Consider the following 27792-nt stretch of genomic DNA (forward strand, 5'->3'; position numbering starts at 1 on the left):
TAACACTATACAGAATACATTACTCTATTATTACTAAAAATAACCTTACAATGCAAATATTGTTTTCATTTTATAGAAAATAAGACTGAGATATAAAAGACATAAAAATTGAGTAATTTTCTCAAACTATTAGATACCAAAGTCAATTATTTATCCCTTGCTACACTTTTGCTGCTTTTATTAAATCTACCCTTATGTTTGGTTTACATTCAATACACAAAAGAAAAGAATCACCAAGCCATATATTAAAGTAGAACTTTGACCCATAGCCTATAGCAACCTGCCCACAAAAGCAACCTCTTTAACTACAATAAACAAGCCAGGTACTCTGTCAGACTTGCGAAGCCAAACTGCCCTCTCTAGTGATAATTGAGGAAACTAAGCAATAATTTCTGAAACAATTGACCTCAAAGGGGCAGGCCCTGGTTCATAACTGATACCTTTTCTTAAGTTTTTTCCCATTTACAAATTAACACCAGTCAGAGAAAGCCGTATCTGTACCCTAAGATACAAATATATGTAAATGGCATAAAAGGACATAAATTACGGTGACGCCTTGTATGCCACAGCAAATCCTAACAATGGGATTTGCAAAATGAACCCAACTGTCAAATAATTTGGGTACAGCTATAACTAACCATTGCCTTCTTAAACCCCAAGACAGCAGGAACCTTCCCCGTTTGCCATAAAGCCCATATTTCTCCCAGTCCTGAAACCTCTAGGGTGGGGCTCACTTTTCTGCATGCTTTCCCTAATCATACCAACTGATACTGCACCTGCTGACCCCAACCCAGTCAATGCAACCAGTACCACCACATCATGTTTCACTTCGGACTGTGTCCAGAGATGTCAGGCATAACCCTTCAGCATCATTACTCTGGTAAGAGCTTTCCTAGCTCAGAGGACTCCTTAGTTCCATTTCAGGTTGTATACTTCTTAACATACCTCAAAACTTAGATATAGACCAGGTTCCATGAGATAGGGCATATGTACATGTATCCATAAGTTAGGGGAACACACTTCTTTTTTTCTTTTCCCTTTCTGTTTTTAATTGCCACTAGAGTTATCACTGGGTACAGAGCTGATGCAATAAATTCATTGCTCTTGGAAGTCATTTTTCCTTTTCACTTCTTCCTTTATTTTATTTGATAAGCCAGACAGAAATTGAGAGGGGAGGAGGAGATAGAGATGGAGAAAGAGATACCTGCAGTCACTGCGTTACCAATTTGTGAAACTTCCCCCCTGCAGGTGGGGACAGGGGCTTGAAACAAGGTCTTTATTCAAGATAATGTATATACAGTGTTCCACTGCCTGAACCCCACCCCCATTTCTGAGTTTCATCTCTGGCAAAAAGTGGAGATTCTGCCAAAGGCTGATTTGGCTGCTCTTTATTTATTCGAATTTACTTCTGTGCCATAAGTCACTGGAAGCTAGAAAACATAACAACTCTCCTCTCACTCATCTCCAGCTTATTACTTTGCACAGCACAAAGCAATCATTCGTAAATGACTGGTCCTTAAAATGAAGCCCTTTGAGGGGTGTTTGACTAACATACAGTTACAGCCTAATAATCTCACTATTCTTTCCACAATGTCTTCCCAGTGAGGTGACACCACACAAATCCTCTACATCACTGATTTCCAGACAATGGGGCTTCCACCATATTTCTCACCAAGTCTAAGTGACTTTTCAGTTACCATTATTTTTGAAAGTTGATTTGTTTTGGTCATATAAAACCACTGAATTATCTTGACCTAGCCAGTTTGTTTTTCCGCCAAATATAATATTTTCATCTTATATATTTTCATCTGCTCTAATTCTTTTTAATTCCCTTAATTCCACATCTCCTTTGTCCTTTTATCTGAAGTTTACACACTGTAATTATTTTTACTTTTTATCAGTGATTTAATATCAATTTACAAAATTATAAGACAACAGGGATGTAATTCCACACCATTCCCACCACCACCAGACTTCTGTGTCCCCATTCCCTCCCTTGGAAACTGCAGTAGTTCTCCCAAGGTCACAGATATGGGTTGACTAATATTTCTATATCTATTTGTATTTATATCTATTTGTCCTCTTTTTTTCTATGACACTGCCTTCTCTTCCTTTCTAAGTCACACCTACTACTTCTGAGTGCTTTTTTTTTAAATTAATTTTTTTTCTCTTTTCTCTCTCTGAGTCCTGATGGAATTGGAGTTCAGAGCCCTCTGGTCATCTTCCTGTAACATTTAGCCCTCTGGGACTATGGACCAAAAATTCTTTATGGGATGCAGAAGGTGGAAGGTCTGGCTTCTGTAATTGCTTCTCTGCTGGACATGGGCATTGGCAGGTGAATCCATACCCCCAGCCTGTTTCTGTCTTTCCCTAGTGGGCACTACAATTTTTACATATGACAGTTTATTGGCATTCACAGTTCAGTTCAGTTCACTTTCAAAGATTATAAACTCCTTGTAGTTGGAAACCTTTCCTACCATTTCTCTGTATCCATCACTGGTTTTTGAACAGTGGCTCTCAGCAATAAAAAAAGGTTCCCTATTTCCTTCTGTCTTATTAAGTAAGTTTCCAAAAAAAAAAAAATGGGAACACAAGAATATTAAGAATGCTGAAAGCTTAAGAAATGTTGTGGTTTTTTTGTTCTTTTTTTTTTTTTTTCTCTTTACATTTGGCTTGAGGAAAAAAAAAACATGATTAAATGTTTTTAATTAAATGCTCAGATTTAAGTTGTGTTTATATAAACCCAGAACAACTGGTCAGTGTGGTATCATTTTAAACAACTCAATAGAAAAGTACCAAATGAGTGACTTAGTGACAGAGATCCAGCTCACATATCAGATCAGAAGCTGCCAGTTTCACTAGGCAGTACCCTGAGGAAAGAACATCTCAGAATTTCAATGAATCCAATGATTTATCATTGCTTTCTTCTAGGCCAAGACAGCAAATTCATGGGCATTTAATAAATAATAGTTTGCCTTCCATGTGCTGTTGATGGTTCCATTTAAATGCACAGATGGCTCTGAAATACCACTAAATACCTCCACAAACAGCTGACTGCAGTTACACATTGAAATTAACCAGTGGCTAGTGAAAGGAACCCAGGTGTCAATATGCTCGTGTTTCTCATTATTATGTCAGGATACCAAAATTAACTGCTCCATACAGATGTCTGCATTTAAAGTCTATTCTAGGGTACTAAAGTCTATTTGCAGATTAATTAAGCTTAAAGTTAGGTAAGTGAGGTCAGTATAGGTAAAATGCAGGAGGGTGAGAGAAAACTGACTTATTTATTGGGCTCACATGTGGGTTAGGTACTATGCTAACAACTTAGAGTTATCATTTTATTTTATAATTACAAAAAGGCTATTAAAAGTATTGTTATTGTCACTACAGCTGGAAAAACTGAGACATTAGTAGAAAGTTTGTTCAAGGTGATATAACACTCATAAGTCTTAGAATCAAGATTAGAACTAAGATAGTCTGGTCTTTTTTTCTTTCCTATTTCTCTCACTCTGGTTTTTTTCTCTCACTCTCATAAATAATTAGTTTTGTCTAAGGTTATAATACTCATAAATCTTAGAATCAAGATTGGAGTTAAGGCACTCTGGTCTTTTTTCCTTATTCTCTCTCTCTCTCTCGCTCTCTCTCTCTCTCTCTCTCCATGGGGTTTTCACCACTCTGAGCACACCTTTTTGCAGATAAAAAGAGACAGAGGAAAGAGGAAAAAACAGCACAGCACTGAAGCTGCCTTCAGTGTGGTGGAGTGTTATTCAAAACTCATGGGTGTCACACATGACAAAGCAGGTGCAATACCGAGGTGAGTTAACACACTAGCTTAGTCTGACTTTAGAGCACTTAATCAGAAAAAGTAGTATGTGATGCTGCTACCTTGGAGAATTTAAGTCTGACAAAATCAAAAATAGACCTGCGGTCAAACTAACACCAATATATTCAGGCATATTTTAACATTTTACTTAATAAATATGTGAAGATAGAAACACAGGAACAAAAGGAGACTCTTGTGAGATAGATTAAATCCAGCATTTCTGTATCTATACACCAAAGTTCAAGTATATAAACATAAAATATTGTTCTTTCTTTAAGCCTCACATTGAGTGAGTCATTTTATTCTCAATTTATCTAAGGACACTCAACCTCACCTAAAAATCAAGACAAGAGGGGCTGGGTGGTAGTACACCTGGTTAAGCACACACATTACAGTACACAAGGACCCAGGTTCAAGTCTGGTCAACAGTCCCCATCTGCAGGTGAGAGGGGCCTCACAATATTGATCTGTAGCTTTTTTGTTGTTGTTGTGCCTTTGTCTGTTTTGGACATTAGTGTGATACTGGCTTCATAACAGGTGTTAAGAAGGGTTCCTGTACCTTCCATATTTTAGAACAGCTTGAGGAGTAAAGATAATAGTTCTTTTTTAAAACTTTATAGAAATCATTTGTAAACCCATCTGGGTCTGGACTCATTGTTGGAGAGGTTTCTGATTACTGTTCCAGTTTCTCTGGCTATAGTTTATTTGTTCATGCTGTGCGTTTCCTCTTGGTTTAGTCTTGGGTGGGTGTACTTTTGTAAAAAGGTATCATCTCTTTCAGATTTGCTAGTTTTGTGGCATATAGTTGCTCATAGAAATTTTGTATGATGTTTTGCATTTCTGTGGTGTCTGTTGTGATCACTCCTCTTTAACTCATAATGACTTGTTTGGGTCTTTTTTTTCTTTGTCTGGCCAAGAGTTTGTCAATTTTGTTTACCCTTCCAAAGGGCCAGCTCTTTGCTTTATTAATCTTCCGTTTGGTTCTTTAATTTTCAATGTTGTTAATTTCTGCCCTCATTTTTATTATTTCACTCCGTCTGCTTGCTTTAGGTTTCTTTTCTTTTTTCTTTAAAGACTTTCTTTTCTTTACTTTTTAAAATTTTTTTATATTTATTTTTTTATGTTCCTTTTTGTTGCCCTTGTTTTTTATTGTTGTTATTGATTTCATCATTGTTAAATAGGACAGAAAAGGAGAGAGGAGGGGAAGACAAAGAAAGAGAAAAGATAGATACCTGCAGACCTGCTTCACTGCTTGTGAAATGACTCCCGTACAGGTGGGGAGCCAAGGGCTCAAACCAGGATCCTTAGCCAGTCTTTGCTTCGCTCCATATGTGTTTAACCCGCTGTGCTATCGCCTGACTCCCTTCTTTAATTTTTTTTATTATCTTTATTTATTGGAAAGAGACAGCCAGAAATCGAGAGGGAATGGGGTGATAGAGAAGGAGAGACAGAGAGACACCTGCAGCACTGCTTCACCATTTGCAAAGCTTTCCCCTGAAGGTGGGGACTGGGGACTCGAACTCAGGTCCTTTGGCACTGTAACGTGTGTTCAACCAACCAGCTGCATTACCACTCACCTCCCCTCCTTTATTTTTTTTAAACTCTTTCAGGTGAGAAACCAGGTTGCTTACTTTAATTTTTTCTTGTTTCTTGATGTGTGCTTGTATGGTTATGAATTTCCTTCTTAGTACTGCTTTAGTGATGCCCAAATTTTCTGATAGCATGTATCTTTATTTTTATTTATTTATTTTCCAATAACATTTTAATTTTTTCTTTAATTTCCTCTTTCTCTCAATAATTATACAGTAGTTTACTGTTCAATTTCCATATTTTGGGCTTTTCTCCAACATTTTGTTTGCTGTTGAATGTGGTCTAAAAAGATTCTTGGGATGATTTTGATGCTTCTGAATTTATTGATGTTGTCTTTGTGATCTAGCATGTGATCTATTCATGAGACTGTCCCATGTAGATTTGAGAAGAATGTATACTCTACTATTGGAGGATGAAGAGCTCTGAATGTATCTGGTAGGTCTAATACACCCATTTCTTCATTTCATTCTTTTGTTTCCTTATTGATTTCCTGCCTGGTTGATCTGCCTGAGAGAGAAGGGGACTGAAATCTCCAACTATTATTCAATTGCTATCGATGTACTTCTTCAGGAGACTTAATAGTTCTTTTACATATTTTCATCTGAAGTAATTCATTTGAATTTCTTTACTTCATTTATTATTGGATAAAGACAGAGGGAAAGATAAGAGTGAGAAGAAGAGCGACACCTACAGCCCTGCTTCACCACTTGTGAAGTTTCCCCTGCAGATGGGAACCAGGGGCTTGAACCCAGGTCCTTGTGCAGTGTAATGTGCTCACTTAACCAGCTATGTCACCAACCAGTCCCACGCTCCTTCATTTGGAGCACAGAAGCTGATTATTGTGTGCTCGCTCCTCTTAGCTGACTGATCCTCTAGTCATTATGCAGTTTGTCTTTGGTGCCAGCTAGCAGGTTCCCACCCGTAGGTGGAAAGCTTCATTAGCAGTGAAGCAGGTCCTTATTTATTGCCATCTCTCTCCTTCTCTATTCCTCTCTGTCTCTGTGAAAAAGAAAGGAGAGCAAGTAAGAGACAAAAAGAAGGATGGGAGGAAGGAAGGAAGGAAGGAAGGAAGGGAGGAATGGAGGAAGGAAGGAGGAAGAAAGGGAAGAAGAAAGAAACAGAAAAAAGTGGTTGGTGGAAGTGGCCACGGAGAGCAGTGGAATCCCCATGCAGGCACCAAGTCCCAGCAATAGCCTATAAACAGGTAAAAGTGGAACTGGATCACTGAAGATCGGTTGGATTTCTGTTTTCATTGAAACCATCTTTTTGTCAAGAACAGATGCCTACAAAGGTTAAATAAGTTCCAGGAAGCCTGACTCCTTCCTGCCTAGTGTCCCTTCTTCTCTGCCCCACTTCTTCAGCATGCCTGTACATTGTCTTTTTGCAAAGCTGTAACTACTTCTCATTAGTCACATGCACTTTTCAGTCCCTATAGATATGCAAGTGAAATGCAAAAGCAAAAGTGAATTATCATGAAGTTGACTGATTAGTAAGCTTAGGTTCCTTCTTGGGGTTATCTGTTTTGTTGTTTGTTTATTCTTTTGCAAAAGCAAGGTGTTTGGGGCTGTTTTTCAAATGGAATTTCAGAACCACAACAGCTTTAAACTCCTCATCTGAAGTGGGAATGGGAAGAAAGTCAGAATTTGATAAATAAAAACTGTCAAATAACTCTCTATGTGAAGCTGTCATGAAACATAATAAAATAACAATTTATACCTTCGAAAGGAACAATAAAGAGCTCATTCCTACTTCCTAAATGGCTGACTCTTTACCTTATAGGTCTCAGGTCAATTCCCTCATCTTGATCATAAGGAACATAGGTTTCCCCTCCCCTGTTCTTTTTCATTTATCAAAGTTCTTGGTTACTTCTCCATAGCACTATCTCAATCTATATATTTTATGTATTTATTTTCACTATCAAGTTCCTCATAGTATCTGGCACAGGTTCAGAGCTCAATAAATTGATTGAGTGGATGAATAAGTAATAATTCTTTTTCATTGGTCAATTCTGGGTTCAGATATTATTTACACCTAGAACTGAATGAAGTTTATAAGTCTTTATTATAGCAAATATCTAGTAGCTTAAGCAGTAGGTGTTATCTTCTCTCAATGTACAAATAAGCCAAGAATGCTCAGAAAATTTAAAGTTTGTGGAAACACAACTAGTGAGGTCACACTCAACATCTGAACCCTGGGTCACCAGATTCCAGAGTCCCTGTAGAACCCATTGGGTCACTCTGACCCTTGGTGGCATATAGATATTAGCAATCGCGATGACCCTTTCTTCTACTTGGTCTTCCTGTCTTTTCACATGACTGGTGGGCTCTGTTAGACCAGGAATACAATTTTTACCATCTGTTGTATTGCATCTGTATTGAAAAGGGTAGTTTAAATGCCTTGGAGTGTAAAAGTTACTGTTTTCAGCCCTGTGATAGAGTGAATGTTTTTATGACATTTTGCACACAGTGATCAGCTTCTTCTCAGGAGTGAAACTAAATCTAGTCTTCTTCAATCTCTCAGGAAAAGCAGATGCTAAATCAGAAGAAATGTGATTGGGGAAAAGAGCATGCGAATGGCAGGCCCAGGAATGGTCTTGGCAGCTGTCACTGGCTCTGCCAGTTCTCTTAAGGAGCTTCCTTGCATAGAAATGTTAGTTCTTCATAAATAGAGCAGAGGATTTAATACCATCCTGAAATGAGTGTGCAGGTTGGCTAGGTTAATGAACACCACCAGAAGTTTCTATAGAGAATACCAGTGGGTATTCGCTTTTCTTGGGTTCTCCCCTTGACATACTCTTCCTTATACACATTCTTCAACAGTGGATACAGGCACCCAAGAATTGTGTAGGAAGATGTATTTCCCAGTACCTCTCACTGTGCATATCTGTATGTCTTAAGTACAAAACAGATCATGCACAACCCATTCAAGCTGGTGGGTACTAAATTTCAAGCAAAGTACAAACTATTTCCTCTCTGTGACTATAATTTTTTGGAACAGGTCATATTAACATACAAAAAAAAAGTGAAAGAAAGTGAAACAATTTGATGGTGTGGACAATAATGTTGGTTGAAATGAAGACTGTGGTATTTCAGATCTGATCTGAAAAACTCAGATAAATCTCTTGGGCTTCCTGAAATCATTTCCACTGGGTGGTGTGTCTGTATTTAAACATGCTGTGTCTGTATTTAAAACTGGTTGGAGTCTTACTTCTAACATATCTTAGCTGTGACGTTGGTCAAATTAACCTCCAGATTTTATGTTTTCATATCTTTCATGAGGCTGATAATAATACCTTCCTTCATGGTGTAATAGAAAAAGTAAATTCTATAATAAATATAAATATAAAGTGTTTATTTTATGGGTCAATACTGAGTTCATTAAATGTTGCAATTATCAATAACACCATCAAAATGGGAGGTTGGGCCAGGAAAATCTAGAAGATCTTTCCCTGATCCAATGATCTAGGTCTACAAAGTGATAAGTTTCAGATATGTAGAGCCTAGGGTAAGAGTGGCAGAAAGCATCAGGTCTTGTCAGAGTGGAAACAGTGCCACAAGTTACCCCTGGAGCTCTGACAACCTATATTTCTTTCAACTTCTATATTCTCAGGCTTTGACAACCAGGGCTTTGCAGAAGTTGGAGGCACTGCCCCTCCCAGAGTTAGCTTATCCCTGGAGATACTACACAACTCACTTTTCAAATGCACTGTAAAGAGAGAGAGAAAGAGAGAGAGAGAGAGAGATACAACCTGGTCTCTGAACAAACACACAGAGGATGAGTTTCAGACAAGTCAGAACTCAGAAATGAAGAGGGAAGGAGAAGAAGGAGAGAAGATAAAAACTAAAGAGAAATGAAGGGCAACAAGGGTGGGGGAAAGAAGATTCAAATAACAAGATACTTCCTCTAATTCTTAGGGGAAGAGTAGTCCCTACCACCTCCTTGCAGCTTGCTGACTTTAAAGCTCTATTCTCTCATTAAGCCATGAATTTTTTCTAGTAAGAGTTTTCCATTAGAGCCAGATCTGAATTTTGACCTTGAACAGTGCAGATACAGCTGAGAAAGGATATTCAGCAAAGGAAGCTGCAATTTATTCAGGGAAACTACATAATAAAGACCCTGTATTGACACTGTAATTTAAACACTTGTCAGCATTTGGAGGGCTACACATTCCTAAAAGTTTCATTGTTTTTAAATTAGCTACATAGGAATGATGGAGATAGCATAATGATTATGCAAAAAAAAAAAAAAAAACTTTAATGTCTATGGGCTTAATGTCCCAAATTCAATCCCTAGCACCACCTTAAGCCAAAATTGAGCAATGTTATTGGGGGGGGGGGGGGGGGGGAGAGAATGTCATTTAGTTGTTAAAAATAAATGATACAGGATTCTTTTTTTAGTAACAGAAGTTATGTTCTTTTCAATCTTCTCACTAGGTGGGGGATAGCATAATGTTATGCAAAGAGACTCTCATGCCTGAGGTTCCAGAGTTACAGGTTCAATCCCCTGCATAAGCCATAGCCGAACAGTGCTCTGGCAAAAAAAAAAAGAAAAGGGAAGATATCCACTCAACATATCCTTTCTCAAAGCCAATGTTTCTAATTATTAATATATATATATATATATATATACATACATATATATATATATATCCCAGTTGTGAAATATTTTTCTATAATTAAAGTAAAAAAAAATCACAATTTCTCTCCAATGTGCTCATAACAGCATTAACAGGCTAAATAAATAAATGGACTAATGCAAGTACTTAGAAACTCTAGAATTTGAAAATTTTTACTTAAGAATTGTAAAATAATAAAGTGTGGTGCAAAGTAAATGTTAGCATAGTGAAGGATCAAAGGATTCATAAATACACGAGTGGTATACAAAGTCTGTAGTTAAGTACAAATGAAAAAATAGTAAGGAGCTTCTACCGAGAGGAGGCATCTAACATGTTCAAGAAGAAATACCAATGCTTCTAGTCTCCATTTAAATGTTTTATGTGAATATGACTGTTGAAAATACAGCAATCCACGTTGTGGGCTCAGAAAACCTCTACACATCACATGCAAACAGCAAACCACAAAATAGAAAAGTAGGTTCCTCTCTCCCATCCCCCAGAATCTTCTCTTCAAACATTGTAGAAGTGGTACTTGAGGGAGTCAGGCTGTAGCACAGCAGGTTAAGTGCAGGTGGAGCAAAGTGCAAGGACTGGCGTTAAGGATCCCGCTTCGAGCCCTGGCTCCCCACCTGTAGGAAAGTCGCTTCACAAGTGGTAAAGCAAGTCTTTCTCTCCCCCTCTGTCTTCCTCTCCTCTCTCCATTTCTCTTTGTCCTATCCAACAGCAACAACATCAATAACAACAATGATAAAACAAGGGCAACAAAAGGAATAAAATTAAAATAAAATATATCAAAAAAAAAAAAAAAGAAATGGTACTTGAAAACTGACCTCAAGTTTCACGGTTCTATACCTGGTGAATCCCATTGGCATGAATGAAGATGTTCACAACATAGCACTTACCTTGAGAACAACCTTGGTTGAGTAGCAGTCCCACTGCTACTCTGCTCATACAATGGCTATATTGTCAACTTAAATAGTTAAGCTGTTTTGGAAGTGTTCTATATGTGGAAACCTTAAAATTAATAGGGTAATCAGAAACACATCGATAGCTGCAGCCTAAAGGTACATTGGACTAGTCCAATGATTTTCAACATTATGAAACCATTTTCTTCACTTGACATATGTAAGTTAAGAAAAACATATGTGAGGATATATATAAATATGAAATATGGAAGTTAAGAAATGCATATTTGTTCTTTCTCCTTGTCCCTGGCTCAGAGATTTAAAAGAAAAGAAACATTAGAATTTAGAGACAGGAACGTCTTTGTTATTCATAAGATTCTTTCAAATGCACCTGATTTTATTCCAATGAGTTACTCATTATTATTGGGTACCTAAGTAGCCTCAACTGAGGTTTGGTTGCCAGAACAAATCAGCTATTCAGAGTATTGGAACTTTTCAGGCCCCTCAAGGAGAAGAGAGGCACTGAAGACTGAGTTAATAATAAATGACCAATGATTTAATCAGTCATGTTTACATAGTTCCATGAACACCCAAACTGAAGAGTTTCAAAGAGCTTTTGCATTAGTGAATCTATCAAGGCACTGAAAGGGTGGTGTCCAGAGCATGGAAGCTGCACCCTATACTTTGCAGAATGACATACTATATGGGAATTATCTTGGGTAAAGATAGAAAGCTTCTCTTGGAGGGGCCAGCTGGCAGTTGAGTGCACATGTCACAGTGAACAAGGAACAGGGTTCATGTCCCTGGTCCCCATCTGCAAGGGGAAAGCTTTGTGAGTGGTGAAACAGGGCTGCAGGTATCTCTCTTTATCTCTCTCTAACTCCCCCTTCCCTCTCAATTTCTGGCTGCCTCTATCCAATAAATATAATAAAAAAAAATTTTTTTAAAGGGAGAAAGAAAGCATCTCTTGGACAAGGACAAGGCTTGTCTATAACTCTAATTAGTTTGAGCAACAGAAAAATAAATGAATAGGAGAAGGGACCCAGGCAGGCTGCAGAAATGTTCTGTTGTTCCCATATACTGTATGATGTACATACAACACATCATTACAGCCTAGTTCTTACTGGAACCAAGTCTTTGGTTACTTCATCTTCTATATTATCTTGAAGCTGTTACCCAGATTTTCCTTTTTTTTTTTTTTCTAATTCTCACTTGATATTTTCCTAAGTTTTTTTCCAACAATTCAGAAAAAAAATTAAAAAATAAATAAAACCTGTGAAGTGGGTGGGAGAAAGGCAGATTAAGTGAGAACTTATTGGGGAACCTTCTACTTAGGGAAAATCCTGCTAAGATATTTTGTCTCCTTTGTTTAGTTTGTCTGACTATGGAGATAAGCATAACCTTTAGAGCTGAGAACACAGAGTCTGTGAAGTATAAATAGACCATGTTCGAAATTATAGCTGGGGTTTAATGAAAGGACAAAACAGAAGTCTTCTCTATATTTAGTTGCTTACCTTCCATCAAAGGCCCAGGAAGAAGCTGTTTGTTATGACCTAGAAGGCTAGGTCCACTTTGTCTATTGAGTAGACTCTGAAACACCATAGCCTTGTTGAAGATCACATAGATCATAAGATGGCAGAATATTCCACCACCAACACAACATACATTTAGATGTTCTCTCTTCTGAAAATTGTTTACTTGCACAATTGTATTTACTTATTTTATTTGACAGGGCAAAGAGAAACTGAGAAAGGAAGGGGAGATAGAAAGGGAGAGATAACTGCAGTATTACTTTACTGCTTGTAAAGCTTCCCCTGTACGTGGGGACTGACGGGCTTGAATCTGACTAATCGCACACGGAGATGTGTCCTCTTAACTGGATGCACCACCACCCAGCCCCTGAAGATTCTTAAGGAAAATCCCTTTACAAGACGTAAGTCTGTCTCCATGACTCAGAGAGCCATCACTGTACTGTCTTCTTTGTTTTTGCTTTTTGCTATCAGGGTTATTTTTGGGATTTAGGTAGAAACCTGAATGACATATTCACTACTCCTAGTGGCCATTTTTCCCTTTTTTATTTTTTTTTCTTGCATTTGATAGGATGGAAAGAAATTGAGCGAAGAGGGGTAGATAGAAAGGGAGAGAGACAGAGAAACCTACAGCACTACTTCACCACTCATGAAGTTCTCCCTTTGGGTGGTGACTAGTAGCTTGAGCCCTGTTCCTTATGCATAGTAATGGGTACGCTCAACTGAGTCCACCAATCAATTGCCCCACCACCACTCCCTCCCCAATATTGTCTTTGAAACATAATGTTCTGCAGGGAAGAACCTAAAAATGGAGTCTTGTGTGAACGCCATGGTGACAGAACAAGGCAGGGAAATACTAATGTTTCACAGTATTATGTTCAATAGCCTAGACGAAAGAAAACTTGTCAGTTTAAAAGTCACTTACCCAAATCTGAAGCTTGATTCTCTTTTCATTTTTGAATACAGTTTTCACTTTGAAATCAATCCCAACTGTGCTGACGAATGCAGATGTAAAGGAGTCATCTGCATAGCGGAATAGGAAAGATGTCTTCCCCACACTGCTATTACCAATGATGAGCAACTTGAACATGTAGTCAAAGTTCTGATCCGAGGAGTCTTTCTGGCCATACCTGGCATCTTGGGTAGAGGCCATCTGTGGTTAAAAAGAATAAGTGTAGATCAATCTCTCATTTGATATGAAACTTGCAATGTACTCATTATGAGCCTTGCCAGAAACAGATGTCAAACCACTCAGGAGGCAAGTTGAGTGTGCTCCCCAGTCTTCCTCTGATGTTGGTATCCATGGCAATAATTCCCTGCTGGAAGACAAAACAGCAAATCTTACAGCTCTTTCCAGCTGTGTTGGTGTTTGTCACTGTTCAGCATTCAGAACCAATCAAAGACACCAAAGGAGATGTCTATAGGGGTAACATGAAAAACAAAGATAAGAGAAACTGCCCAGGATATGCTAGCTCTGAAACTTGATAATCTCAATAATGGAAACACCAAAGAAGCTGAACGACAGGGTGTTTCTCACTGAATCATCTGAATTATTATCCTCTCTTATTTACCAGGGAAGCATACACAAAGCATTATCTCTGTTTCATCTATTAATACCCCATTAGATCAAGATGCTAAAATAAATGGCAATCTCTTTCAAATCAAAAGATGATGATGATGGCAAATGCACATGACTCAGTGTACCAGGAATCGTTAACTTAGGCCTCACAGCAACTATATGAGATGGGTATCTTTATTATTTTCATATTAAAATGATATCATTAAAACTCAGAGGTACACAGTTACTTGTTCAGGTTTACACAGGAAATAAGTAGTAGGAGGCAAGATTCCAATCAGTGTGGAGTCAAGAGTTCATGTTCTTAATGACTACCCTCATTCCCAATGATCATTAGGAAGCAATACACATCCTCTGAAAGATAATGGAGAAATATTCACTGTGAGATGTATCAAATTTGGGCTATGCCACTAACTGGTAGGACTCTTGTGTTCACATATATTTATTTATTTTAAAATTATCTTTATTGATTGATTGGATAGAGACAGCCAGAAATGGAGTGGGGGGAGAAACAGAAAGACACCTGTCAGCACTGCTTCACCACACTCAAAGCTTTCTCCCTGCAGATGGGGACCAGGACCTTGAATGTGGATCCCTGTGCATTACACATGTGCACTAAAACAGGTATACCACCACCCACAGCCTTATTGATTTACTTCTGTTTTTGCCATGAGGGTTATCCCTGGAGATCTGTGGATGTGTGCATGACAAATCCACTGCTCCAATCCTGGTTGCCATTCTCTTCCTTCTTTCCTTCCTTCATTGCTTCCTTCCTTCTTTCTTTCTTTCCTTCCTTCCTTCCTTCCTTCCTTCATTTCTTCCTTCCTTCCTTCCTTCCTTCCTTTCTTTTTTTTTTTTTTGACACAGAGAGAAACAGAGTATGTGGAGGAGATACCTGAAACACAGTTCCACCAGCACTGAAACAGGTGGGGGCTGGGGGCTTGAACCTGAGTCCTCATGGTAACATGTCACACTATACCAGGTGAGTAATCACTTGGAACCAAGTGTTCACTATTTTGCATGGGTCATAGTTTCATCTCTTCTCTGAAATGGAACAAAAAAAAAAAATCTAACTTGGAACACTTAAGAAAATCATAGGTGATATAGCTGTTAAGCTGGCAAATACAGTATCTAAAATTAAAAAAATAATCTCTATAACTAATTATAAGTGCTTTGAAAGAATATTGATTTGCTTTCTTTTTTTGACAGCTATTTTCATATCTGTAAAAAATAGATTGTTTTCAACACATTTTAAGATGGTCATATTTTAAATGACTTATCTAATGAGTCAAATGATACTAAAGTATGGTGAATCACTAACATATTATCTTTTTTCTTTTTATTTACTTTATTTATAAAAAGGAAACACTGACAGAACCATAGGATAAGAGGGGTACAACGCCACACAATTCCCAGCACCAGAACTCCATATCTCATCCCCTTCCTTGATAGTTTTCCTATTCTTTATCCCTCTAGGAATATGGACCCAAGGTCATTGTGGGATGCAGAAGGTGGAAGGTTTGGCTTCTGTAATTGCTTCTCTGCTGAACATGGGTGTTGGCAGGTCAATTCATACTCCCAGCCTGCCTCTCTCTTTCCTTAGTAGGGAAGGGCTCTAGGGAATCTGAGCTCAAGGACACATTGGTGGGGTTGTCTGTCCAGGGAAGTCAGGTTGGCATCATGCTAGCATCTGGAACCTGGTGGCTGAAAAGCGAGTTAACATACAAAGCCAAACAAATTGTTGACTAATCATGAAACTAAAGGCTGGAATAGTGCAGATGAAGAGTTGTGGTGAGGGGATCTGTTTTGTAGATAGCTAGTAGGCATATCTTAGTTATATTCCAAAGGGCCTGTGGCTATACTAGTTTTTTTTTTTTCTTTTTTTCCCTGAGCCTGAAATCTGATATGCAGGTGGACCCAAGTTACTGTCTGGGGAGATGATGTCATGGCTGGAAAAAGGACCAGAAAGCTGGATCAGGGAAGAGATTAGCTCCCAAATATGGGAAAGGTGTATAAATACTGTTGACTGTAAACTCCATCAGTTTTGTGATCTGGGGCCCATATTTAGCTTAGGAGCCTATGTGACCTCTGCATCCCTGTAGATCTGAGCTCACGTTCTGTGGTCATAAGTAGGAACATACCAAGCTGCCCCAATATCAGGACCCATCTTCCTCAGGTGTAGCATAGAGTATGTTGTCCAGCCTCCCTTTGGAGGATGGAACATTCTCTGCCGTTGTTGATCCAAGTTGAAGGAAAGGTCCTATGGGGGCCCACAAAGGGGTCTATTGTGTTGTTCCTGATAGAGACGACTGGTAAGAATGGAGAGAGGGATTTATTCGAGGTCTAGGCCCATCATGTCTGATTGGGAATCTCAGGACTCCCCAAATAGGGCCCCAGCTGATGGGGTGGCCTGATAGTGACTAAAGAGTCATGCTAATGTATTTTCTTATCATATTTTCTGATACTATGACTCTATCAACAATTGCTGTGCCATCCAGAACAGTAGCCACCAGTCCCATATGCTTACCTTTACTAAAATGAATAATAAAAAAATACTCAATTCTTTAGTTATACTAAGCACATTTCAAATGTACCATAGCTCTATGTGATTCCTGGCTTCTGTACTGGGTAGCACAGACACATATCTTTGCCATAACTGCAGAAAGTACTTTTAGACAGTGCTGAACTAAACAGCATTTCTACTTATGACAAAATAGGACCAATAATCCTATCTTTCTCTTGCAGAGGTGGCAAAGACAGAAGTTCTAGTAAATGGCCGAATGCTAGAAACAACTCACAGTGTTTAGGCTCATTCAAAAGAACGCTGGTTTCTGGAGGGGTGTGTGTGTGTGTGTGTGTGTGTGTGTGTGTGTGTGCGTGCAGGAAACTGACAAACTGCAGAGACATCTCCCTGTTGTAATTTTGTAAATCACTAATAAAAATTTTTTTAAAAATTGACCAAAGGGAAAATGGGAAGATAGTGAGATGGAAAAACCACTTGTACAAATAAATGCCAGCAAGAAAATGCAATTACATGTATATGAATAAGGGCAAAAAAGCACATTTCAGGGCCACTAAGTGATGCATCAGGTTAAGCACAGATAGTACAAAGTGCAAGGACTGGCGCAAGGATCCTGGTTAGTGCCCACGGCTCCCCACCTGCAGGGGGGTTGCATCACAAGTGGTGAAGCAGGTCTACAGATGTCCATCTTTCTCTCTCCTCCTCTATCTCCCCCTCCTCTGTCAATTTCTCTCTGTCCTATCAAAAAAAAAAAAAAAATCAAAAGAATGGCCACAGGAACAGTGGATTTGTAGTGCAGGCAACAAGCTCCAGCGATAACCCTGGAGAAGAAAGAAAAGAAGAAAGAAAGGAAGGAAGGAAGGAAGGAAGGAAGGAAGGAAGGGAGGAAGGGAGGAAGGGAGGGAGGGAGGGAGGAAGGAAGAAAGGAAGGGCATATCTCTATGTATTATTGAGCTGGAAAGTGGTAAAATTCTGATTATTTTTCACACTTTTTTATTAAATATAGGCTTAAGGATCCTTCATTTTCAGTTCATATAGCCACAGCAATGTCTTCAGTAATTGCCATAATGTGTAATAAGACTTTAATAGTGGGCAAAGGGTTCCGGAAAACAGATGGATAGCATCTCTCTTCTCTAAAGCCTGAGTCCATTTGCTAAAGCGAGTCCCCAACCCCCACCTCCAACACAATGCAACCAGTCAAGGACAAAAAAAAAACAGTAGTGAAGCCCCGGTTCACAAAACACCATTATCAGTCTTTACTCTCTTTTTTTCCTTTTTTTTTTTTGGGGGGGGGGGGGAGGTGAGGTGACATGAGGGAGGCACTGAGCAGGGAGGTGTCGCTGAGAATTGAACTTAGGGCCTCAAAGATATAAATCATGCACTCTACCATGGAGCTAATTTGGTCCAAACATTTTTTATTTTCATACTTCACATAGATTATGTCTTTATCTTAGCAATAAAATTAATCCTTTACAATATTTCTCATGGAAAAGGATAAAATATAAATAAGTTTTATTATCAAGCCTTAGTGATAGGAAGTATCAAAGATCATATTCCCAAATAATTGCTCCATCTAACTAGATACATTTTTATTTAGGAATACAGAATTAAATCCTTATAGGATACAATAGGTCCTTGAATCATGAAACTGGGGAACCCCACCAAAAATTCTGTAGAATTAGATAATCAAAGCAAGGTGGGAATATGTCTTTTTTGTGTGTTTAAAGTTTTTTTTAATTATTTTACTATCTTTATTTATTTATTGGATAGAGATAGCCAGAAATTAAGAGGAAGAGGGAGAGAGAGGGAAAGAAAGAGTGAGAGAGAGAGAGAGAGAGAGAGACCTGCAGCACTGCTTCACCACTTGTAAAGCTTCCCCCTGCCCCCGCAGGTGTGGACCAGGAGCTTGATGCATTGTAACATGTGTGCTCAAACAGGTGCGCCACTACCAGGCCCCAGAATGTGCCATTTTTAAAGCTCCTTATGTGACTCTATTGAGCAGTGAGATTTGGATTTCTTTGGACTGACATATGTCCAAGAGGGAGCCAAGACAGACATACGTTGTCAAGCCACAGGTGTCTATGTAAGAGAAGACTGAGTAATCTGACAATGACACAAGGATCTGTGCATAAGGAAAGGGGGTTCTAACACTTTCTGACAACTGCTGTCTTCACCAGATACCACTTGGCAGTAGAGACAGCAGAGCTAATCATGACTTTAACACCGAAGAGAAGGATATTAGCTCTGCAGTGCCTATCCCACCTAAGCTGAGTTGTGAGAAATGTGCCAGTTACCTGTGGCCCACTAAGAGCTTCTGAGAATGAATGATAGAACTCACTGGGGGGAGTTGGGCAGTAGCCCAGCGGGTTAAGTGCAGGTGGTACAAAGCGCAAAGACCGGCATAAGGAACCCAGTTCGAGCCCCTGGCTCCCCACCTGCAGGGGAGTCGCTTTACAGGCGGTGAAGCAGGTCTGCAGGTGTCTACCTTTCTCTCCCCCCTCTGTCTTCCCCTCCTCTCTCCATTTCTCTCTGTCCTATCCAACAACAAGAATATCAATAACAACTACAACAATAAAACAACAAGGACAACAAAAGGGAATAAATAAATATTTTTTAAAAAGAACTCATTATGAGCGCCCTGTCAGAGTAACGAGGTACAATCTACTAAGACCCAACAACCACATCCTCAAAACTTAAGTACTGGGAGTCGGGCGGTAGCGCAGCGGGTTAAGTGCTGGTGGTGCAAAGCGCAAGGACCCTCATAAGGATCCTGGTTCCAGGCCCCGGCTCCCCACCTGCAGGGGAGTCACTTCACAGGCGGTGAAGCAGGTCTGCAGGTGTCTTTCTCTCCCTCTCCTCTCTCCATTTCTCTTTGTCCTATCCATCAATAACAATAATTACAACAATAATAAAAAACAACAAAGGCAACAAAAGGGAAAATAAATATTTAAAAAAATGGTTAAAAAAAAAACTTAAGTACTGTAGGGCCAGGAAATAGTTCACTCAGTAGAGCATTTACTTTACTATGTGCGGACCCTGGGTTTGAACCCCAGCACCACATGGACATACTAGCAGAGTTCCAGGGATGGTAGAGCAGTCCTATGGTGTCTCTTCTCTTTCATTCTTTCTATAAGTAAAAAGTGAAAAATCAAGACTATGAAATAGCTCAGTAGTATGCTGCATGTCTGAAGCCCTTAGTTCACCAGCACCACACAAATAGATAAAAACATAGATATTTGCACTGCTTAGCTCTGTGTAAGGTGGTTTGCACTTTCTCCAAGTGCAAATCAAGGAACAGCATAAGGATTCAGGTTCGAGCCCCCGGCTCCTCACCTGTGGAGGTGGGGGGCTCAAGCAGTGAAGCAAGTCTGCGGGTGTCTATCTTTCCCTCCCTCTCTGTCTTCCCTTCCTCTCTCCATTTCTCTCTGTCCTATCCAACAACAACGGAAGCAATAACAACAATGATAAACAACAAAGGCAACAAAAGGGAAAAAACAGCCTCCAGGAGCAGCAGATTCATAGTGCAGGCACCGAGCCCCAGACCAGGAGGCAAAAAAAAAAAAGAGGCAGCACACCATGGACTTTGCTCTCTCCCCACACTCTATTAGGATCTCCCAGAAGTTATAGGGTGCCAGTGTCCAAATTGAAACTACAAAATGGAGAATATCTTTTGCAATAATACATCTTTTTGAGAAAAAAAGAAACAGTAAACCCAACACTACATAATGTAAGGCAGAATATCTCTTAAAAATACTTAAAAACCCATGTTCAGGAGGGAAGTAATTACAGAGGCCAGACCTTTCACCTTCTGCATCCCACAATGACCCTGGGTCCATACTCCCAGAGGGATAAAGAATAGGAAAGCTATCAGGGGAGGGGATGGGATACGGAGTTCTGATGGTGGGAATTGTGTGGAGTTGTACTCCTCTTATCCTATGGTTTTATCAGTGTTTCCATTTTATAAATAAAAATTATATTAAAAAATACTTAAAATCATGTGAAAATTCCCATGCAGAGGAACAAGATTTTTAATATCAATACATTTATTTCCTAATAAACTTTGATAAATATTATTTAAATAATAGCTAGATAAAAAAAAAAGGAAAAAGGCTGGAATATTGTGGATGAAGATTTGGGGTCTCCATTTGGAAAAAGCTAGTAGATCTCTTTTAGGTAGATTCCAAGGGGCCCATAACCCTACTAATTTTCCCTGTGTCTGACATCTAACTTACCCCTGAACTAAGTTATTGTCTGTGGGGATGGAGCCTTTAGGTTCATGATTAGTCAACAATTTGTTCTGCTTTATATCTTAACTCTTTTTCAGCCACCAGGTTCCAGATGCTATCATGATGCCAACCAGACTTCCCTGGGTAGACAATCCCACTAATGTGTCCTGGAGCCCCTCTTCCCCAGAGCCCTGCCCCACTAGGGAAAAAGAGAGAGAGGCTGGGAGTATGGATCAACCTACCAACGCCCATGTTGAGAGGAGAAGCAATTAAAGAAGCCAGACCTTCCACCTTCTATACTCCATAATGACCCTCAGTCCATACTCCCAGAGGGTTAAAGAAGAGGAAAGCTATCAGGGGAGGGAATGGGATATGGAGTTCTGGTGGTGGGAATTGTGTGGAGTTGTATCCCTCTTATCCTATGGTCTTGTCAATATTCCCATTTTATAAATAAAAAATTTTTAAATAGGACAAAATTAGTATTAAATATTTTAACATATTTGAGCCTTTAAATGTTTGTTACAGAGGTTCTTTTTAAAACTTGTTATTTCTCTTCCTTTAGTTCACTCACGGAGTTAGATAAGGAGTAGAGACAGGCAAGTTTATGAGATAAAGGGACTAACTAAACGCAAGACACTTCGTAGGCTAGTAGTGACAGTACTTGCATCGCCAGATTGTGCAGTTCTACCACACAGAATGATTTACAGGCCCACTTTTCTACTTATAATTGCCCTTGCTACTATTATTTACTACAAAGAACAAATTCAACCACGCAATTTATAAAAGAATATTTACATACACAGGTGTGCTAGGTTTTCACGATCCCTTTTCATCAGCCCTGCCACTCAGGTATTCAGCAAATCACACATTCAAAAGGGAAGATAAATGTCATGTGACAGCCCTATTTTACCATTTGATGCTGAATGCATCTTTCTTCAAGCTCTTTAAGACTCCTTCATCTACAGGCATCAGGACATAAATTATTCACCAGTCTTTGTAAGTTTCTCTTGCTGATGAGACTTAGATATGCATCAGACACCTAAGCCTAAGCAAGTCACACTCATTCACATTCGATGGGATAAAGTTAAAATAAAGGAGGCAATCCATATGGATCGACCAGTCAACGCCCATGTTCAGCGGGGAAGCAATTACAGAAGCCAGACCTTCCACCCTCTGCAACCCACAAAGACCCTGGATCCATACTCCCAGAGAGATAGAGAATGGGAAGGCTATCAGGGAAGGAGATGGGATGTGGAGATCGGGTTATGGGAATTGTGTGGAATTGTACCCCTCTTATTCTATGGTTTTGTTAATGTTTCCTTTCTTAAATAAAAAAAAAAAATTTAAAAAAAAGGAGGCAAACTAAGATAAGAGGCTCAATCCCTCCCTCTTGAAGCTTGGGAACTCAGGTCATAAAAATAGTGTTACAGATAGTGCTGCTCTGAATGTAGTTTTACATAGGTCATTTAAGATAAATTTTCATTTATCTTTCATTTATTTTGCATAGATCTCTAGGAGAGGCAATGCCAAGTCACAGGGTAGGTCCATTTCTTTCCTTCATTCTTTCTTTCTTTCTTTCTTTCTTTCTTTCTTTCTTTCTTTCTTTCTTTCTTTCAATTATTTATTTGTTTATTCCCTTTGTTGCCCTTTTCTTTATTGTTATAGTTATTGTTGTTATTGATGTTGTTGCTGGATATGACAGAGAGACATGGAGAGAGGAGGGGAAGACAGAGGGGGAGAGAAAGATAGACACCTGCAGACCTGCTTCACCACCTGTGAAGTGACTCCCCTGCAGGTGGGGAGCTAAGGGCTTGAACTGGGATCCTTATGCCGGTCCTTGCGCTTTGTGCCACCTGTTCTTTCTTTCTTTCTTTCTTTCTTTCTTTCTTTCTTTCTTTCTTTCTTTCTTTCTTTCCTTTCTTTCTTTCTTCCTTTCTTCCTTCCTTCCTTCCTCCCTTCCTTTCTCTCTCTCTTTCCTCCTTTCTCTTTCCTTCTTTATTTTTAGGTGATCTAAGTATATATTCAATGAAGTCATGTTGTATTTCAAAGTTATTTTAAGCATATGTCTATTAAATAGTGAAATAATAATATTTCATATACTAGTTCTCCCTAGAAAACTGTTACCAATAATATGTATGAGGCCCTGGGTTCAATTTCCAGTCCCACATATGCCAGAGCTCACACAAAAATAAATAAAAATACATATTTTTTTCATGAGGACAAAATTTAAAACACTGTCAAATAACAAAAACTGAGAGTTTGTTGTCTGTAGATCTGTACTACAGAAAAGACTAAAGGAGACATTCAAACAGAATAGACCTGACACTATTTAAAAATTAGACTATGGAAAGAGTGTACCAGAAATGGTAGAGGAGCCTCTTAATAAAACTTGTGTCTGCCTAAACCTTAAATTATGAAACTTAATTTGGAGTTTATATCAAATGCAGATATGTGACCAGAATGTCACAAAGGATGAGGTAAATGAAATAATGATTGCATTACTATATTTTACATTAATTATATAAGATGAAGTAGAAAATCTGACCAGCTGAAGACTGACAATATTTAAGATAAACACTAAAACAATATACCTAAAAAGATATACCTAAAAAATCAACAGGGGAATTGGAATGAATATTTGAAAGTATTTAATTAAGCAAAATAATTCAAAAAAAGTGGAAACAAAATTAAATTAAAAAATTAGAAAAAGGTAGATATTAAATCTAACTATATCAACAATTGCAACATAAAATACTTCTAATCAAAATATATAATCCTGGTGACTCTACACAATAATACGATCTAATTGTCATTTATAGACCATTACATATCATACACAGATATGTAATGTGTATCATACACAGCAAATGCTGATGAAATTGGACCACATGCTGGCCTACAAAATATCTATAAACTTTCAATAAGTTGAAATCATTGAGAATACATTCTCTAGTAAAAAAAAAAATTAGACAACAATGTCAATAAAAATATGTAAAATACCAAAGTATTTTTTAGAAACTAAACAGCATACTTGCAGAAACATGCATTAAGTGAAACAGTACATGGAAAGAAACAAATGCATTATATAAGTCTAATGCAAACACTAAACTCAGAAACTTGTGAGATTCAACTAAAGCATCGAGCATTTTAATTTTTTATATTTATTACAAAACTAAATATTTAAGTTCCATTTTTTAACCACGTACTATTAAAAAGCTATTAAAATGTATCAATAAAGTATGTATAAGGTGTTTTTTCTTTTTTTTTCCATTTTTTCTTTTTTTTTTAGGCATTCTTTTTTATTTTATTTTATTCTTTTATTTATTCCCTTTTGTTGCCCTTGTTTTATTGTTGTAGTTATTACTGTTGTTGTTATTGATGTGGTTGTTGGGTAGGACAGAGAGAAATGGAGAGAGGAGGGGAAGACAGAGAGGGGGAAAGAAAGATAGACACCTGCAGACCTGCTTCACTGCCTGTGAAGACACCCCCATGCAGGTGGGGAGCCAAGGGCTCTAACTGGGATCCTTACACCGGTCCTTGCGCTTTGTTTTGCACCTTGTTTTGCACCTTGCACTTGCTTAACCCACTGCGTTACCACCCGACTCCCATTTTTTTTCTTTTTAAGATAGAAATAGAAAGGCAGAGAGAGAGTGAAAGAGACCATAGCTTTCTTCACTGTGTGGTCAGTCTTAAGCTTGGGTTGTGCATACATAGAGCACATCCAAGTGAGCTATTTCACAGCCCTATAGAGTTATTTCTTAAAAGGCCAATTTAAAAAAATCAAACTAAACAATAAAACACTTAATAAAGGCAGACATTGGTTGTTTGGTGCCATTGAGTGCACTAACTGGCCGGATGCATGTCTTGGTATGTGCACAGGCCATGTTCAAACCCTGGCATCACATGGAAGGAACACAACACCAGGAACACAACATTCTGATGCTGTCATGCTCTTCTGTCTGCCCTCCCCAAGCATCTTTATTGCTCTACATATTAAAAACAGAATGAAAAGTCATCATGGAATCAGTGAAATTGAGGGCCTTGTGACCACTAATAATAATAATAACAAAAAGGAAAACATTAATTAGCATCTATTAAGACTGGAGAAAATAAATTATCAGCGATCAAGTGAAAGGGGATATTATTAGGTCTCAAGAAATTAAAATGTCATGAACAACGTTTGTCAGTAAGTTAGAAAAATTTAGATGAAAAACATCACACTTTACTAAAATTGGGCCAAGATGAATAGAAAACACCATATGCATGATTCATTTTCTCTTGTTGCTATAACAGAGAAAACAGTTGCTACTTATTTATTGAATCAAACATCCAGACATACTGTGGCCAGTTGGAATCTCTGCTCATTCTGCTCAAACCTTACAACGCCAAAAGCAATCACTGGGGTAGGCAGTATTCTTACCTTTACGAACTGAAAAAACTCCTGCTTCTCTCATTCAGGTTGTTGACAGAATTAAACTGCTTACCATTGTAGGGTACAAGTCTCTGTTTACACTTAACACCCTTCATTTTCAAGCCAGTAATCTTAACATTTCAGGATTTTGACTTTCCTTTCTGCCCTGTCTTTCTGACTCTAGTCAAAGAAAGTTCTCTGCCCTGATGGGTTCACATGGTAAAACAAAGCCCACCTAACAGTCTAGGTTTATCTCCCTATTTTAAAAGCTAAGCTTGAGAACCAGGCCCCGCCCACATAAAAGGACATTTTGATGCTGTGGTCTCTTTTACTTCTGTCTTTCTGCCTCTCTATCTATAGCCAAAAAAATAAATAATAAAGTCTATACCATCAAATTTGTCTGCAGGGTTTCTTTGGTTATGTGAGGTCATTTATTTGCATGTTCATATTTCATTCCACAAACTTCTACTGGGACTGAGAGTTATTTACCACAATATAATAAAAGAGACAGACAGACAGACAATAGGTAGAAGGTAGAAAATTATATATATAAGATATTGTTTGTAAAATTCACAAGGAAAACCCCAAAGTTTAATGTATTTATGAACATCAAACACTCAAGTAGGGGTGTCGGGGCAGTAGCACAGCGGGTTAAGCGCCATGTGGCGCAAAGCGCAAGAACCCGCTTAAGAATCCCAGTTCGAGCCCCAGGCTCCCTACCTGCAGGGGGTTTGCTTCACAGGTGGTGAAGCAGGTCTGCAGGTATCTGTCTGTCTCTCCCCCCTCTCTGTCTGCCCCTCCTCTCTCCATTTCTCTCCGTCCTATCCAACAACCACATCAATAACAACAACAACGACTACAACAATAAAACAAGGGCAACAAAAGGGAATAAATAAATATTTAAAATGTTGATTTTACCATTTTCAGTCCATCTTGGATGGTGCTTGAAGAAATCATGTTAAGTGAAATAACTCAGAAACAGAAGGATGAATATGGGATGATGTCACTCACAGGCAGAAGTTGAAAAACAAGATCAGAAGAGAAAACACTAAGCAGAACTTGGACTGGAGTTGGTGTATTGCACCAAAGTAAAAGACTCTGGGGTGGGTCAGGGGGAGGTCCTGGAACAGGATGGCAGAGGAGTTGTATTGTTATGTGGAATACATGTACAAACTATTGTATTTACAGTCAACTGTAAAACATTAATGCTCTGATAAAAATAAATTAAAAAATAAAGATGTAAAGAAATTTAAAAAAAAAGGTCACATCTATAAGAAGAGATTAAGTAAAAGAAAAGCGGGGGTCAAAAAAATAAACGTCAGATTATAAATGGAAAATAGTGTATAGCAAATAAATAGTTCCTGCAACTAAACAAGAACAAAACCACTTAAAATGAAAGCTAAACAGGCATTGCTAAACAGGAGGCATATAAGTGGTTAGTAAATAGATGAAAATATGCTAAGGATCACTAATCTCATCAGGAAAAGGCACCATAACACAGTGAGATATTACAATACACACTGAGGTGGCCACAAGTGAAAATGCCACTGACACCACATGATGTTTAGAAATGTTGTCAGGGAACTGGCCTAGACATTGAGTAGATGCAAATGGTACTACCAGTTTGGTTAAAGATTAGTCTGTGGCTTTAAAAGCTAAACAGACAATTACCCTTTCGTCCACAATCCCACTTCTAGGTATTTATCCATGAGAAAGAAATCATTACAAATCAACTGGTTTGTTGTTTATGGCCATAGTCATCATTCCCCAAACTAGAAAAGCCCATAAAATCTATTAACAGAAGAGGGAATTCTAAAATCCCAGTAGAGAAGCCAGAGAGATATCTCATTTGGAAGGGAACTCGCCTTGCCACGTGCACAGCCCAGGCCCAAGCCCTCATCACACTACACAAGAGTATCATAGTACTGGGGGAAACCGGTGTTGTGTAGTCTCTTCCTCTCTGTCTCTCTGCCTTTATCTGAAAATACTGGCCTAGAGCAGTGAAGTCACACATTATAGGAGGCCCCTACTGAGACAAAAAAGCAAATAATTAAATACATAAAAAGTAAATGACTGATACATCAGTATAATTAATATGTACCAATGACATGTAATAACATAATGCCACAAGAATTCACATTGATGAATTCCACATACATTATACTGAGCAAAGGGGTCCAGGCTCAAGAGCATCTCTTTTTTATTTCACACAATGTTCTTGTTGGATATGACAAAAAAACTACATATAGATCTGGAGCAAACACAAGTGATCTGTGATTTTAAAGAAACACAAAATATTATCCTGTCAGTAGATTATCTAAGAAATAATCAGAAGGAATATTAGTATTTGTTAGACAGAGTTATAGATCATCAGAATGGGATATTTTATAAAAGGTTTTCTATTTATCAAAAGTCATGAAGTTTTTCATTTGTGCATTTAAATATCTGAAACAGTTGTAAATAGGATATGGACAGAACATTCACTAAAGAAGAGATCTAAAAGGCCAACAGACATATGAAAAAAATGCTCCAAGTCATTGATTGCCAGAGAAATGTAAATAAAGACAACAATGAGATACCACCTCTCTCCTGT

The 27792-nt window shown here is 38.4% G+C and overlaps 1 protein-coding gene across 2 annotated transcripts in view; it reads right to left on the bottom strand.

The window, feature by feature from the left end:
* RAB3C (RAB3C, member RAS oncogene family) overlaps positions 1-27792 on the bottom strand; it is a 248921-nt gene that overhangs the window by 214740 nt on the left and 6389 nt on the right. For both annotated transcript variants that reach the window (XM_016185469.2, XM_007516896.3), the window contains exon 2: positions 13391-13618. In XM_016185469.2, the coding sequence (XP_016040955.1) occupies positions 13391-13618 (228 nt within the window). The remainder of the gene's footprint in view (positions 1-13390; positions 13619-27792) is intronic.

This window comes from Erinaceus europaeus, chromosome 5 (assembly GCF_950295315.1).
Source record: "Erinaceus europaeus chromosome 5, mEriEur2.1, whole genome shotgun sequence".
In the NCBI taxonomy this organism is placed as follows: domain Eukaryota; kingdom Metazoa; phylum Chordata; class Mammalia; order Eulipotyphla; family Erinaceidae; genus Erinaceus; species Erinaceus europaeus.